This window comes from Anabrus simplex, chromosome 11 (assembly GCF_040414725.1).
Source record: "Anabrus simplex isolate iqAnaSimp1 chromosome 11, ASM4041472v1, whole genome shotgun sequence".
NCBI lineage: Eukaryota > Metazoa > Arthropoda > Insecta > Orthoptera > Tettigoniidae > Anabrus > Anabrus simplex.
Window position 1 is genome coordinate 2,353,360 of NC_090275.1, and position 17,618 is coordinate 2,370,977.

At 43.1% G+C, this 17,618-nt stretch overlaps 1 protein-coding gene across 1 annotated transcript in view; it reads left to right on the forward strand.

Annotated features, from left to right (window-relative positions):
* The window catches only part of LOC136883241 (neuroglobin), a 318,348-nt gene that overhangs the window by 207,979 nt on the left and 92,751 nt on the right, over positions 1–17,618 (forward strand). The window contains exon 2 of the mRNA XM_067155449.2: positions 16,023–16,254. Coding sequence (XP_067011550.1) covers positions 16,023–16,254 — 232 coding nt within the window. The remainder of the gene's footprint in view (positions 1–16,022; positions 16,255–17,618) is intronic.

Genomic DNA, 17,618 nt, shown 5'->3' on the forward strand with positions numbered 1-17,618 from the left:
TGAACAAGTGACTGTCAGCATGCCGAAGTGTACTTCTACGGCAAATACGCCGTGAAATACTTGAATATCCAGCGAAAAACACACAGTAAACTATCATTATGCCGTTACAGGAGAAGTAGGTGTTGTTCTGGGCTTTTAAATGTCTTGCGGGCTCATATTAAATGGCTTCTACAAGCTTTAAACAAGCCGGACTTACTAAAATTAAAACATATGCTGAAAGAGGAAGAATATGGCTATTTTTGTATGAATAAAAAGAAAACCGAGTTTTTGGCTCAAAATACGAAAACTTCAGTCATACCTCCCCTTAAGAAAGCATTATTTCGTGGCATATATGTATAAAATTTACAGGAATGTTTCCAGAAACTGTTTTTTCACTCGTATTAATTACCGATCGCTAACTGCATGTATTCAGCACCTAAGTTAATACTTGTCCGCCTCTGTGGTGTAGTGGTTAGCGTGATTAGCTGCCACCCCCGGAGGCCCAGGTTCGATTCCCGGCTCTGCAACGAAATTTGAAAAGTGGTATGAGGGCTGGAACGGGGTCCACTCAGCCTCGGGAGGTCAACTGAGTAGAGGTGGGTTCGATTCCCACCTCAGCCATCCTCGAAGTGGTTTTCCGTGGTTTCCCACTTCTCCTCCAGGCGAATGCCGGGATGGTACCTAACATAAGGCCACGGCCGCTTCCTTCCCTCTTCCTTGCCTATCCCTTCCAATCTTCCCATCCCTCCACAAGGCCCCTGTCCAGCATAGCAGGTGAGACCGCCTGGGCGAGGTACTGGTTATTCTCCCCAGTTGTATCCCCGACCAAGAGTCTGAAGCTCCAGGACACTGCACTTGAGGCGGAAGAGGTGGGACCCCTCGCTGTGTCCGAGGGAAAAGCCGACCCTGGAGGGTAAAGAGATGATGATGATGATGATGAGTTAATACTTGTCGGCCGTTATTATACACTCACTTTTATTGCTATCCCGGAGATTTACTGACCTCGGAATGACGTGTCGGTGTTCCCGATGTCCTTATGCTTTGAGTGAGTATGTCCCTATGTTTTTAATAATTCCAATGCGCCATTAATTGCGATTTAAAATTGTTTATATTATCATTGCTTCCACATAAGGAGAGCTCTAGGGTGCGTACACCAACATGGCGAACCGCGCGCTCAACTTGGCGTACTTTCTCCTGCAACGGAGACCTGCCATCAGCGATCCATGTATAGAGATCAGTGAGCAGGGAGCTTCAGGTACCGCACATATACAAAGTGTATCTCTAGGGAATTATTTCCACTCGTGATTTTCAAACAAATAAAAAAGAAGAAAAACAAAGACACGTCGTTCTGCCCGTTACAATCTCACTGCTCACTTGCCTCATTCGACTTTCAGAAGTGGGGCGAGAAGTATTTCCATAAGGAAAACAGATTCTTCAGAGAGTTGAGATAAAATGAACTCACCAAATGCAGCACATTATAACGTACGCTTTGCAGCACGACACATCCCCACACACCTGACGAACGCAAACACCTCTTTCGGTCTCGCGTGCCAGTCCGGCTCCATGGCTAAATGGTTAGCGAGCTGACCTTTGGTCACACGGGTCCCGGGTTCGATTCCCGGCAGGGTCCCGAATTTTAACCATCATTGGTTAATTTCGGGGGACTGGGTGTATGTGCCGGCTTCATCATCATTTCATCCTCATCACGACGCACAGGTCGCCTACGGGAGTCAAAACAAAAGACCTGCATTTGACGAGCCAAACTTGTCCTCGGACACTCCCGGCACTAAAAGCCATACGCCATTTCATTTCAAATAAATTAAGGTTCCAGTATAATACAAGAGTTCAGTTTCTGCGATTACCTATGGCTAAACGTCCCGCTGTCAAACTCTGGGGACGCTTAAACATCGCCCTTCAGTAGAAACTGGTATAAAGTCGTTCATTATTCACGATATCGATACTTCCGAACTTCTGTTTCTCGTTCACACTTCCTGGCTTGATGTGGTGTGGTTTGGAACGTTTGGTTTCATTTCTGTGATTGCATAATGCCTAAACGCAAATGCACATTTAATACGGATTTGCAAAATAAATTCCCATTTACTAAGATAACAATATTCGACAGTGATGTTCGGGGCGGCATTTAGCGCTGCACATGGCGGTGGACATGATATAACCAAACATTTGCAATCTGCTGCAAGTACTGCAAGTTCAAGCAAAGCATTGACGAGTCCGAGGACTTGGAAATTGCAGCTGCTGAAGGATCCTGGGCTTACTATACAGCTAAAGAAAATCAAAGCTTTCGCTCATGTGACTGCCCTTCGAAACTTCTCCAAACATGTTTCGAGCCCAAATTCAAATGTGCACGGACAAAATATGAATGTGTAATTAGTAATTACTAAAGTGTTTGCCCCCTTATCTGAGCAACAAGTCAAACAACAACTCGGACAGGCACATTGCTTTACACTGCTAACGAATGCGTCAAACCACGGGAATTTTAAAGTGTTCCCGGTTGTTGTTCGGTTTTATGACCCCTATGACGGTGCTCAAGTGAAACTACTGAACCTTCAATCTTAACCCGGTGGAACATTGTTGTGAAATACTTGGAAGAAGTACTAGTAAAAATGATATTGCAAGTAAAATAATAGGATTTTGTGGTGATAACACAAACAGTAATTTTGGAGGGTCAGCAAGGAAAGGACTTGTTCGAAATTCTTTATCTGACTCCATATTTATATTAAAACATGCTTTCTTATCTCTCGTATTGAAATTCACCTTCTGCAATCTTTATAAAGAAGACCAAGAACAACAGTCCGCCTCTGTGGTGTAGTGGTTAGCGTGATTAGCTGCCACCCCCGGAGGTCCGGGTTCGATTCCCGGCTCTGCCACGAAATTTGAAAAGTGGTACGAGGGCTGGAACGGGGTCCACTCAGCCTCGGGAGGTCAACTGAGTAGGGGTGGGTTCGATTCCCACCTCAGCCATCCTGGAAGTGGTTTTCCACTTCTCCTCCAGGCAAATGCCGGGATGGTACCTAACTTAAGGCCACGGCCGCTTCCTTCCCTCTTCCTTGCCTGTCCCATCCAATCTTCCCATCCCTCCACATAGCAGGTACTGGTCATTCTCCCCAGTTGTATCCCCGAACCAAAGTCTGAATCTCCAGGACACTGCCCTTGAGGCGGTAGAGGTGGGATCTCTCGCAGAGTCCGAGGGAAAAACCGACCCTGGAGGGTAAGCAGATTACGAACGAACGAACCAAGAACAGCAACCATATTATTAGCATATTACCCCATGATAGTTACTTACTCTCAATCAACAGTTCATAGAGATAACAAACTCAAAGAGTATAAACGAAGTATTTACAACATCCTCCCACCTTGGAATTGTGGGAACAATTTCAAAACTGTACTCTTCTATGCGGTCCTCATTTCTTCTATCAAAGGCTCAGAGCCCCCCCTGGAGCTCTTCAATTTTCCAGCTTCATCCAACATTGCCTTCGCCTTTTCCCACTCGTTCTTCCTGCATTCGAACTCTGCAGTCTTTGATGCGAGGAGTTCAGTGATTCGGACCAGCTCTGCACGAACGGATGAAATGTCTCCTCCCCCGCTAGCACTACCTGATCCGCTCTGATTGAGCTCTTCTTTCAAAAGATTAAGGGCAGTATTCTTTTCAATGAGCTTAGACCCTCCTCACTTCTCAAACATGCCTGTAACTGAATGGTTGTCAGTTCTTCGCCTTGTTTCTGCCTGACACCACATTCTGCTCTCTCTTCCCTGAGCTTCATGTTTTCAGTCTGTTGTTTCTCGCTGTGGTTTTCAAGGTTCGAAATGTTCCAACTCTGAGTATAATCTGGCCACCTCTTCTTTTCTCCGGAGGCGGAGCTAGTTCCGCGACTGTCTCAGGTGTGCGATCCAGACTATTCTTTCCTTGACTATCACTGGATGACTCACAAGGGAGCAAATTTATATAACATGCAGGGCCTTGCTAAAAATGAAAGTACCCGAAGTGGGAACTCCAGGTGGCCAAGCGTGCAGAAAATAAAAATGAAAATGAAAATGTTGACTCGGCTCACGCACCGTATAAGCCACTTACGTTAGTGCGAACGCCGTGCAGTAGTTGGCGTAGCGGTAAGAGCTTCGACTGGGAATTCGATGGTCGTGGGTTCGACTCCCCGTGTGGATGCTGGTTTTTTCTGTCAACTTCTATATTATTCATTTTCCAATTAAGCAAAGAGGTGAATAATTCATTTTATTTATTTATTTATACGCAAAAGGCATTGAAGAGGTAAAAAATTTGGATTTCATTGTCAGACTTTTTTCTATCTGCTCCAAGAATCTATTGTTTGTGTACAGGCCGCCAGGATCAACCTTCACTTGTCAGGTAGAAACGAATCCTACAGAGAAACGACTACTCACGTTTATGGCACATTCCCTAAGCCAATAAAAGAGAAAAAAAGAAGAATTTCTGTTTGAAAACGGGGAAGTTTGCAACTCCAAATTTTCTACAATTGTGGACTCATTAAAAAAATGACGTCCTATGTGCCTTTTCCATATAAATAATATAATTAATTCATTAAAAATGAATGATTAATATAAAAATTGAGAAAAATATACTCCACACGGGGAATCGAACCCACGGCCATCGAATTACCAGTCCGAGCTCTTACCGCTTCGCCAACTACCGCACGGCGTTCGCACTAACGTAAGTGGCTTATACGGTGCGAGAGCCGAGTCAACATTTTCATTTTTATTTTTATTTTCTATACGCTTGGCCACCTGGAGTTCCCACTTCGGGTACTTTCATTCTAGGCAAGCCCTGCATGTTCTTTAAATTTGAGCGAAATCGGTGGTGACGAGTAGGGAATGCCCCCTTGTCAGCCACGCTTACTGAAGTTTCGTTTCCTTTAGAGAGAGATATGATTTTCTCTAAGTTCTCATCCAGAACTGTGATTGCTGCAGACAAGGAATAAGAAGTTGACGAATCATCTTTCGTATACCGCAGCACGGTGGACTCAATCTGTTGTAAAGTAAATGCGGTCTGTTGTACTATACTCTGCAAACGTCGTTCAGCATCTTTGATTTCTGAACGCAGAGCACTAGTTCCAATGCTAACAGCTTGCAAGTCCTGATTTAATTTCTCCTTTTCATCCTTTAATAATAATGTTATTTGTTTTACGTCCCACTAACTACTTTTTAAGGTCTTCGGAGACGCCGAGGTGCCGGGATTTAGTCCCGCAGGAGTTTTTACGAGCCAGTAAATCTACCGACACGGTGCTGTCGTTTTTGAGCACCTTCAAATACCACCGGACTGAGCCAGGATCGAACCTGCCAAGTTGGGGTTACAAGGCCAGCGCCTTAACCGTCTGAGCCACTCAGCCCGGCTTTCATCCTTTAAACACACATTTCCATTGAACATGACATTCTTCTCTGTATTAATTAATTCTATTACACTAGCAAGTTTCTCCTTCTCCTCGTACAAGGCCTCAAGATATTCATTCAACTTCTGTTTCTCAGATTTCAAGAAATTGTTTCCTTCAGCAAGGATATGTTTCTCTTTGCTGATAAGTTCTAAACATACAGTCAATTTACGATTCTCCGACTTCAGGATGTTATGTTCTTGCATAATGATATCCTTCTTTCGCGTAACCGATTCCAAACGTTCATTAAGCTTATTTCGGTCAGACTTGTATTTACTGTTCTCAATGACGAGAGCATCTCGCTCTTTACAAACTCCAGCAAAAACTTCACTAAGTTTATGTTTCTCTCCCTCAAGTCTGGAATTGTCCTTCAATAATGCTTCATTTGAAGTTTCAATGTTCTGAATCAACTGCTTCAGTTCATTGTTCTTAATACTCTCAATATCCTTCAAGATAGAATCATTTCCTTTGGACAGCGATTTCAATTGTTCGTTTAGAACATCATTTTGATGTTTTAGCTTTTCTTTCTCTTGAAAGTAAGCGTCTTTCTCAGCGTGTAAGATCTTCATGACATCTTTCAAATTCTCTGCATTAGCTGAACAGTCTTCCAACCTCTTCTTCTCCACAGCTAACTGTGCCAGACGTTCAGTTAACGTCTGTTTGTCACGCTCAGCCACTTCTGTTACGGCTCGCAAGCGTTCCGACAGTTCCTTGTTTTCTTTAGCAACGGTCTCCACGGTTTCCTTCACAGTCTTCAATCTATCTCTTTTCCTTTTTATCAACCACAGAGGTTGTCTCTAAACGCTCGATGGCCTCACCAAGTTCGCGGGCTGCATTATCCATGGCTTCGTTCGTAATGCCCAGTTCTTCACGGTACTTTCCTTCCATCTTAGCCATCTCATGGAAGAACTGTTCGTTGAGTAACTTCATATGTTCATTCTTCTTCTTGTTTTCATGCAAGATCCCATGCAGCTCTTCCTGGAAGACAGAAAGCCCATTCTCCAGAAACCTCATCTTGGATCGGTCATCTGTAAGTCCAGAGCGAGTGCGGAGCAGCTTGACTTCCGTCTCCACTTCATCGAAATGCTGGACAAGCCTCTTGCACTGTCGCCTACTGCTCTCGGCAGATGCCTCCAGTTCATCAAAGCGAGCCTGCAGCTGAGTTAACTGCTGACGATCCCGCTTCTCATCTTGTTCTTCAGCTGATTTTATTTCTACTGGATCCTGAATATCAATCGTTTCAAGATTCCACAAGTCCGTGATTGAACCATCTCTGTAAGCCATCGTGATTGTTGTATTTGCCATATTACTTCAGGAGAGTTGTCAGTTAGTTCTCCACCCAAAGTCCATCCTGGCTGTGTTTCAATGGCTGTAAGACCATTCTTAAGTCGAACAATATTTCCAGTTAGAATTTTAGCATAGACATCCATTCCAATAAGAAGCTGAATTTCTGGACAATTACCACCCACATCCCTGATCCTAAGTTCTTGAAATAACGTACAGCACGCTGAAACTCATGGGACTGACTGGCAAATACGTGGCAGGTCCCTGACTTCGACCTCACAATCAACGTTACCGCCTGGTTTTTTGGAGCTAATCTGACATGGTTGGAAGTAGAGACAGCAATATCTAAGCTGAAAAACAACACATCAACTGGATCAGATTAATGGCGTCAAAATCTACGAATCCATCCTTGAGAGCAGAATTAGGAAATATGTTGAACCTACACTTGAGGAGGAACAACATGGATTTAGACCTCATAGATCAACTATAGACCTCCTTTTTGCCACCAGAAAGCTCTATGAGAAGTATTGGGAGAAATGTAAAACACTTATAACTGTTTTTCCGGACATCGAGAAAGCATATGACCATGTACCACGCAAGCATATATGAGAATGTTTGAGACACAAGAAAGTGCCCGATGACATCATAGCACGAGTACAACGATTATATGATGAAATCAAGTGTTGTGTCCAGGTCCAGGATGGAAGGTCAGGTTGGTTTGAAACGAAGAGTGGAGTCCAGCAAGGAAGTTGTCTTTCACCACTTCTCTTCATAATCATAATGGATGAAGTTTTAAAAGTGGTTAAGAGAAAGGATCCAACAACTAATGCCCTGGTTTTTTCTGATGATGTAATGGTATGGGGTGAGACAGAAGCGGAAGTACAAACTAGACTAGATCTCTGGCATGAAGCTTTTACAACCTTAGGTCTCAAAATCAGCAAAACGAAGACAGTTGGCTTGGTGATGAGTAGAAACTCTCCAACTGTTCATCTAAGAATTGGAGATGAGGAGATGGATATTGTAGACAACTTCCAGTATTTAGGTAGTGTTCTGTCATCAGACAATACCATATATCAAGAGATTAGTAACAGAATACAGAAAGCTTCCTAATTTTATCAAGCTATAGTCAAATCCTTTGGGATGAAACATTTCCGTCAGTTTCCAAGATCAGCTTGTACAAAATATATCTAGTACCTATACTGACGTATGGCCTGGAAGCAGCAACACTTACTGGACCAACAAAGAGTCGTCTTCAGGCAACAGAAATGAAGTTCCACCATTCTTGTCTACAAAAAACAAAAATGGAAAAATAAGGAATGTGGATATCCGACAACAGCTTGGATTGGAAAGAAGCTTGCTGGAGACTCTAGAAGTGAAGAGATTGCAATGGTATGGTCATATGAAAAGAATGGACCCTCACAGGACTTCTCGAACATACTTTGACCACAATGTTCCTGGGAAGAGACCAAGAGGAAGACCTCGTGATGTTTGGGAAAAACAGATAATGAAGGACCTTGAAATGAGAGATGTGAACTGGTATCTCATATATGAGCAGCATCTGTGGATGGATAGAACAAACTGGAGGAGGCTCGTACACAACCGCACCCAGCTTGCTGGAGCGAAGAAAAGATGATGATGATGATGATGATGATGATGATGATGATGATGATGCTGATGATTGTGTACTTCTTATGATTTATTTCAGAGGTCTTTCTTCCACCGAACAGAACATGGGAAACCAATTCTTCAGCGTGTGATTTCAATCTGAGTTCTTCAGCTGTTTTCTTCAAGATGTAGGATCGTTGAGACCCACAATCTAAGAAAGCTGTCACTGTTTTTCTTCTGCCATTTCCGTGGACAGTAACCATCAGTGTTTGTAGTATTACTTGACGAACAGATGTGTGACAAGCCATATTTGAATTTGGGTGAAGCTGACTGGCTTCCTCTTCTTTCTTCGATCCATCCTTATCTTTCTGCAAAAGATCAGGACACACAACCGTGGCATGCTTCTTACAACAAACCAAGCACCTAATGTTTGATTTACAGCTTTTTGACAAATGATTAGGTCGCAAGCACGTGAAACAACGCTTTTTTCTCTAACCTTCGATCTTGCTTCAAGCTTACTCTAAAAGACATCCCCGATATTTTTTCTTGTTCAGGAACTCTAAAGTTCGGGGAGAAGGGAAACGTGCCGCGGCGAACCAATTGGAGCTGGCAGGGGAGGAGGTGCAGAGGCGTGTCTCCAAGTACGCAGTGTGCCAGCTTTGCATTGGCCAGCAGGTATTCATCGCTGATCGCGCGGAATTTGAAATGTCGCAACTTTTAGGCCCCGTAGTTAACGCTCTAATGAATGTTGGCACCCAAAATTGATGCCGACATCATTTGTACGTGTACCTCAATATGTTTTCCTAGTTTCATCGCGATCGGCGACTTACCCATTACCGATGTTCCCTTGTAAGTGTTGCCACTGTAGGTGAACACGTGAACTCATCTTATCTTTAATGTGCTTCCAATCTACTTTTCAAAAAGATCCCTTCCTTTCAGTCTGTACTACCGAAACCTGACTGTGCTAACAGGATTTGCTGCTCATTTCGGACTTCAGTCTTGACAAACTCCATTAAACAATCAAGTCGAAACATCCTAGGGTCCATTTCATTTACACTCTGTTTAGAAAATTGACTCCTCTGCCATGCCCGTAACGTTTCTTCTGGCAGACTCGACTCAACCAAGGGAAATAACCATGTACCTGCATCTGTGCCGGTCAGGTTTAAGGTACTGAGTGACCGTAAAAGCGATTCTAATTTAATTGATAAAGTTGAAAGGGGAAGTTTATCATTTTAAGTAGCATTTGAAATTACTAGTTTTAGCAGTTCTCTTACATAGACTTGCCTCAGAAGGTCACCCCTACCGAATCGTTCTTTTAACGCTTCAATGAATTTTGGATAATTTTCTGCTGTTTGAGAGTAACTAAGAACAATTGCCTCTGGTTCTGTGCCAGGTTTCATTGCCTGTAATAAATACTGAAACTTGTCACTGTTGTGGAAAGTATCATCTTCGTGTATATTTCGGAACTGAGACCAAAATCCTAACCATCCTCCGCATGACTGTCTAATAAATGATCCATTATTTTCACGTCAATTTCATAAAGTTCCTCCATCAAAGTTTCTAAACGGTTAAAATTTGATTGCAACAAGTCACGTTTCTGCGAGGTAATGTCTGTTACAAGAAACTCTTTAATACATTGAAACTTCTTTGTTACACATTGCCCAATCCTACCTTTCTTTAGCCGTTCCATATTGCTTCCTTCTCTTCTTGGATAGGAATAATTATTCACGACTACTCACAACATAATTATATTCCTCTCTTGCCTTGGACAGGAATATTCACAGTAATTTATATACGTCTCCGATCACGTCGGGGTCACCAGTTGTTAGAAATTATTTATCTGACTCCATATTTATATTAAAACATGCTTTATTTCCTCTCGTATTGAAATTCACCTTCTGCAATGTTTATAAAGAAGACCAAGGACAACAACCACATTATTAGCATATTACCCCATAATAGTTACTTACTCCTAGGAACTATCAATCAACAGTTCATAGAAATAACAAATTCAAAGAGTATAAAGAAGTATTTATAACAGGACTTAACAATACTTTCAGGAAACTGAACAGATTTTGGGTAGGAACGTAATTGGTATAGGATGTGGTGCTCATATTATACATAATGCAATACAGATGTCTTGTGATTGTTTACCTATTGATGTAGAGAACATATTGTTAAGGTGTACTCTCACTTTTATATCTACACAGTCAGAATTGAACAGTTGAAAGAGTTCGGTGATTTGGTGTAAATTCAGTATAAACAAGTCCTTGGGTATAGCAAAACAAGGTGGTTAGCACTCGTGCCGGCCGTGAAGAGAATGCTTGACGTGTAGGCTACCAAGGACTGAAATCATACTTCTTAAGTCAAACAAAATATCCGGTTTCCTGAGACGTTTCTCTGAAGATTCTATTTCAGAGGTGTGGTTAAATTTTGTCTTCACACAAGCCAGTTCTTTCCACAAAGTAGTATTGAAAATTGAAGGTGAGCTAATTTCTGCAACAGAGATTATGGAAGCCATCAGTGAGCTAAAAGACAATCTTTCAGATAAGTTGTCTCATAAGTTTTTACCACATAAGGTAAGAGTTCTTGTTGGTGCGCTTGAAGATGAAGGATTAGCAAGTAGGAAGGATGTTGAAGAAGTGGCAGGAACTTTTTATGAGACCCCTATAGAGTATTTAGACCAATGGTCTGGTCATTTTAAAGACATGAACAATTTCCAATAGGCATCACTAAAAACTGTTCCTGAATGGTCTGATGTGGAAAAATGTTGTGATTTTGTGGCAATTAAAGACTTTTTTACAGTGGGAATGACTCGGAACTATTTGATCAATTTTCCTGCTTAACCAAATATGCTACTGCAGAGAAAATATCCAATTGGAATGATGCAGAAGTTTCAGCAGAAAAAAAGGTGGACGGAGGTTTTTCTTCACTTCAAGGAAAACAATATAAGACACAGTCAACTCTCAATAGTGGCACAGTACATTTTTTCTCTTCCCTGGAACTAATGCTTCAGTTGAAAGAGTTTTCTCTCAAATGAACAAACTGTGGACATCTGAAAAATCTCACCTGAAACTTTCTACTCTTAAGGCTTTGTTAATGATCAAGTTTAACTTTTCTCAGAATTGTTTAGAGTTTCATAAGTTTTTGAAATCATCACCACAGTTGTTACAGCTAATTATATCCTCTGAGAAGTGCGAGTATCACAAGGGAAGGTACTGTATTATTATAATTTTATCTTAAAATGTGTAGTGGAGAAATATTGCAATACCAACTTGAACGTGTAAAAAATAGCTATGTCAAAATTTGATCTCTCGTTTATGTGTAGGCTGTCGGAATCAGTGCGTCCCGCTTTGAGCCTTTAGAACATGTTGATGTTTGAGAGATCTATCAAACTTACGGAATGCTAAGACATTACAAGGTAATATGGAATTGTACTATCTGTACTGAAAAGGTCAAGCCAAACCTCTTCCTTAACTGTACCATAGCAACAAATTGTACATAATTATTATATAATCTACATTATTCTTTAACAGATTTATGGCTGTATACTAAGTTACGTTGACTACCTTCGTTCGAAGGCAGTATTTCCAAATAAAAAAATAAATGCACGATTGATATTATAAAATAATTGTACCGGTATACAGCTGATGATCACCAGGCCTGCAGTCGAGGATTCATTTGGGCATACGCCGTATGCCTTCTGCTTAACTTCTTTTAGTAAAAGTATTGGGTACCTTCTGATTGATTGCGTTTAAAGTTGAACTAGGTGAACAGTGAACACACTATTGACCTTGAATTCTGCAAAGAATGGCATGTTCAACAATGTCATATTGATCACAATCCGAAGATGCTTTCACTACATGCTAAAGAGTTAATTCAGAATGTGTACTGATGTAAACTCTGAAAATGTCCAGCTGTTGCGGGACATTGCAGTACTGAATACTACTTGCAGTCTCGTGTACGGAAATCATTTATGTATTTCTTTGTCGGGTTACATTAATACTACATCTATAAAGACAATGGAGTTGGAATCTATAGTAATAAAAGGAAGTGTTTGTCTGTGTGCGCGATGCCCAGCCAAATCTACGGCACACAGGAATCTGAAATTTTCAACATAGGTTGAACAGGGGGTTCGAATGCACCTCGAAGCCGGATTTTTAGTTTTCGCTTTCGTTGGTGAGTTCTGAACGAAAAAGCGACGGAAAACGTGTGTTGGGATATGACAATCCAACGTTCTGTCATCAGGATAAAATGCATAGATTCACTGTCGCTAGTCAACGTACATAACATAGGTAGAAAACACAAGTCAAGGATCCATTTTAAGTCCATGGCGTAGGAAGCCATTTTTGGTCCCCAACACGAGGAGCCCAATTCAGTACGTAATATCCGGAACTGTTTTTGTGTATGTGTGGGACGACCAGCCAAATGTACAGCAAGCAGAGATCTTAAATTGTTAACAGAGGCGTATTCTTAGATGAATTTTTATACAGGTAAAAACTTGCCTTCATTATTTTAGTATTTTTATCGTTTCAATTATTTATTTCATATTCATCCGACATTCATTTCATTCACTGATCTTTTAGCTGCAACCACGCTGCAAATAAACACTTCGAATTGCATGCAAGGGCAAGGCTCAATATTTACTCGATATCCGTTTCATTCACTTAACATTTTCACGCATGGCTGTGTCAGAGAGCAATGAAGCTGTAAACGTCATCAACAAGCAACTTTTACGAGTGCATGTGTGCGATGCGCAGCCAAAAGATGAACTATGGGTCACGGTCAAGAAACTGATGAATATTGTTGAAGCCACCAACAAGTAGTATACATTCCTGAAATTCAAATCATACTTTCGGATATACCATTACAACTTAGTCCTGTTTGCATCAACAAGGCGCTTAAAGTTGCAGGACTCGATCTTCTTAGCTCCAAATGGAAGGACACTTAAATACTTTATCCGGAAGCTATATAAGGAAAAATGATTTCTTTTATTCAATATGGTCTTTTATGTTTCTTCTTCTGCTTCTTCATCCGTTTACCCTCCAGGGTCAGCTTTTCCCTCGGACTCAGCGAGGGATCCCACCTCTACCGTCTCAAGGGCAGTGTCCTGGAGCTTCAGCCAGTACCTCGCCCAGGCGGCCTCACGTGCTACGCTGAACAGGGGTCTTATGGAGGAATAGGAAGATTGGAACGGGCAGGCAAGCAAGGGGAAAGGAAGCGGCCGTGGCCTTAAGTTAGGTACCATCCCGGCATTTTCCTGGAGGAGAAGTGGGAAACCACGGAAAATCACTTCGAGGATGGCTGAGTGGACCCCGTTCTCGTACCACTTTTCAAATTTCGTGGCAGAGCCGGGAATCGAACCCGGGCCTCCGGGGGTGGCAGCTAATCACGCTAACCACTACACCACAGACGCGGGCCTTTTATATTACTTTAATATTATTTGTACCATCCACCAACCCGGTTTCTTAAGCAGTGAAAGTAATAATATCATGTAATATTATGTAATTCATACAATTTATGTAAAAACGATGTGTATAAATAAATAAATATGTTTTTAATAAATGGTTGACTTAATAAACACGGGCAGAGCCGCTAGTCATTATTTATTGTAAGATAGTTCATAAGTAAGTAGAGCATTATTTACCACATACTAAAACAGCGGTGTACCGGGCGAGTTGGCCGTGCGGTTAGGAGCGCGCATCCGGGAGATAGTGTGTTCGAACCCCACTGTCGGCAGCCCTAAAGATGGTTTTCCGTGGTTTCCCATTTTCACACCAGGCTGTACCTTAATTAAGGCCACGGCTGCTTCATTCCCATCGTCGCCATATGACTTATCTGTGTCGGTGAAAATGAAGCAAGAAGGATCTGCACAAGTGTTTTAAGTGAAATGGAACCGCCGCGCTCAGTGGCTCAGCCCAGTGCTCAAATGCGTCAGCCTCATGTCGGTAACGGGACTAAATTCCGGCACCTCGGCGTCTCCGAGAACCGTAAAAGTAGTGAGTAAGACGAAAGCCAATAACATTCTTATTTATTACGAAACAGACACCGTTCTCGTGTGACGTGTGATGACGAAGGCCTGTCGTAGAAGATACATGTAATTGTCTCCAGTGACTTCTGTTTCTGTGATATCACTTGTATACGAAGCGCCCAACAGCTCGACAGAGAAAAGCAAACTCCTTCGACCTCGACATGTCAAACTGTATAAACACAACCTGCCTGAAAAGAAAACTAATAATACTGCAATATGGCCGCCTCTGTGGTGAGGTGGTTATTGTGATTAGCTGCCACCCCCGGAGGTCGGGTTCGATTCCCGGCTCTGCCACGGAATTTGGAAAGTGGTACGCAGGCTGGAACGGGGTCCACTCAGCCTCAGGAGGTCAACTGAGTAGAGGCGGGTTCGATTCCCACCTCAGCCATCCTGGAAGTGGTTTTCCGTGGTTTCCCACTTCTCCTCTAGGCAAATGCTGGGATGGTACCTCACTTAAGGCCATGGCCGCTTCCTTCCCTCTTCCTTGTCTCTCCCTTCCAACCAACCTTCCTATCCCCCCTGCTCAGCATAGCAGGTGAGGCCGCCTGGGCGAGGTACTGGTCATCCTCCCCAGTTTTATCCCCCAACCCAGAGTCTGAAGCTCCACGAGACAGCCCTCGAGGCGGTAGAAGTGCGATCCCTCGCTGAGTCCGAGGGAGAAACCTACCCTGGAGTGTAAACAGTCTTAAAACATTTTCCAGGGACAGTTACAAACACAAGAAAAATTGCTATTGCAATGTGCTGTATGTTAACTTGCCATTCGGTCACATCGAGTTGCCGTGCCACGTTCAACACTAAAAGTTGTTTGTAATAAAGAACAAACAGTAGGCTCGACAGAGAAAAGCAAACTCCTTCGACCTCGAATCACTTCCATCTTTTAGACATGTCAAACTGTATAAACTATTCTAATAACATTTCTCAGCACGCAGCTACAGACACCGCTGTGGAGCTGATACTGCTTTCCAAACAGATCAATGAGTTAAAGGGGAGAAGCAGCGAACTCTTGTGTTTTCATAAAATCAGCGAGTTTAAAAGTTCCTTCAGTGATATTCCACGCTTAAGTCCGGGGATTTCTGGGGACACGTGGTTAAATACGTTTCGTTCAATAAGACATGCTCAGAATGCTTCAAATCACCTGTTTACACGCGTATGTCTCTGAATAAGAATGGATCAATCAGTAACAAGTACGCCAGGCTGAGCGGCCCAGACGGTTGAGGCGCTTGCCTTCTGAGGTTCGATCCTGGCTCACTTCGGCAGTATTTGAAGCTTCTCAAATACGTCAGCCTCTTGTCTGTAGATTTACTGGCACGTAAAAGAACTCCTTCGGGACAAAATTCCTGCACCTCGGCTCTCCGAAAACCGTGAAAGTAGTTAGTGGGACGCAAAAACAATAACATTATTATAACAAAATTCACACTTTGTCAGGGATATACATTGTTCTTTTTTAAATGATTTTGTGCCATTATAACTGGTCTGCGAATGACCTTGGACTTTGAGATATTATCTGATATTAACTCTGTGACTTGTTTCAGGTTGTTCGAGGAGCACCAAGAACTGCTCAACTTGTTTGATAAGTTCCGCGAACTGCGCTTGGAGATCTCACCTGTGACTTGTTGTTTCAGGTTGTTCGAGGAGCACCAAGAACTGCTCAACTTGTTTGATAAGTTCCGCGAACTGCACTTGGAGATCTCACCTGTGACTTGTTGTTTCAGGTTGTTCGAGGAGCACCAAGAACTGCTCAACTTGTTTGATAAGTTCCGCGAACTGCGAACGCGCGAACAACAAGCGGAGAGCATGGAGCTTCAGGAGCACGCCAACACGGTGATGAACACACTGGACGAGGGTATTAAGGGGCTGGACGACTTGGATGCCTTCTTCGAGTACCTCAACAACGTGGGCGTCTCTCATCGTCGTATACCAGACTTCAAGTCCGAATACTTCTGGGCAAGTAAATGAATCCTGCATGTTTTAAGGCCCTTAGTTCTGCCACACAACTGGCATTCAGTCCCCATCTGTGGCTTAGTGGTCAGTGTGATTAGCTGTCACCTTCGGAGGCCCGGGCTCGATTCCCGGCTCTGTCACGAGGACTGGAACGGGATCCACTCACAAGGGGAGGTCACGATGTCCGCATCACCGGTTTTGTTCAAACTTTGTAGGTTGGTAGTACAAAAACACACTGGCAAAGTAGTAGCGCGCAACTCTCAAACATTTTCGAAAAAAGCTATTTTGAAAATGTCGAAAAAGTTAAGAGAGGTTTAGCATACCAGGTACCATCAAATGAGACACTGTGGCACGGTGGTCGAGTGGTTAATGTTCTCCACTTCAGTTATCAAGATGCCGAGTGCGAGTCACGCTCTTATTACTTTTTACCCCCATTTTCCCTCTTTTTTTCGTCTATTAAAAATTCATTTAAGTCCGCCTCTGTGGTGTAGTGGTTAGTGTGATTAGCTGCCACCCCCGGAGGTCCGGGTTCGATTCCCGGCTCTGCCACGAAATTTGAAAAGTGGTATGAGGGCTGGAACGGGGTCCACTCAGCCTCGGGAGGTCAACTGAGTAGCGGTGGGTTCGATTCCCACCTCAGCCATCCTGGAAGTGGTTTTCCGTGGTTTCCCACTTCTCCTCCAGGCGAATGCCGGGATGGTACCTAACTTAAGGCCACGGCCGCTTCCTTCCCTCTTCCTTGCCTATCCCTTCCAATCTTCCCATCCCTCCACAAGGCCCCTGTTCAGCATAGCAGGTGAGGCCGCCTGGGCGAGGTACTGGTCATTCTCCCCAGTTGTATCCCCGACCAAGAGTCTGAAGCTCCAGGACACTGCCCTTGAGGCGGTAGAGGTGGGATCCCTCGCTGAGTCCGAGGGAAAAACCGAACCTGGAGGGTAAACAGATGATGATGATGATGATGAAAAATTCATTTTCTTCTATTACTAACAAAATATATTTAAACATTGTCTTTCCCAGTAATTCGGTCTCTCTACAGCGTCGCCGAGATCCAGTAAGAAGGTGTTCGACGTAAGCCATGGCCCTGAAACATTCAAAAACACTTTCATTCGAACATAATTCAACATGAGAGATCGAACTTATGATGAGCACGTCTGGTTACATCGCACACAACGCGGTCAGACAGTGACTAACTGCTGCTCTCATTCGCAATACGAGGAACAAGGGACGAGCGTGACTCGAACTCGCCATCTTCATAACTAAACTGGAGAATCTCAACCACTCGACCACCGCGCTACACTCCCTCGTTTGATGGTACCTCACATGCTAGAGCTCTCGTAACCTTTCTCGACATTTTCAAAATAGCTTTT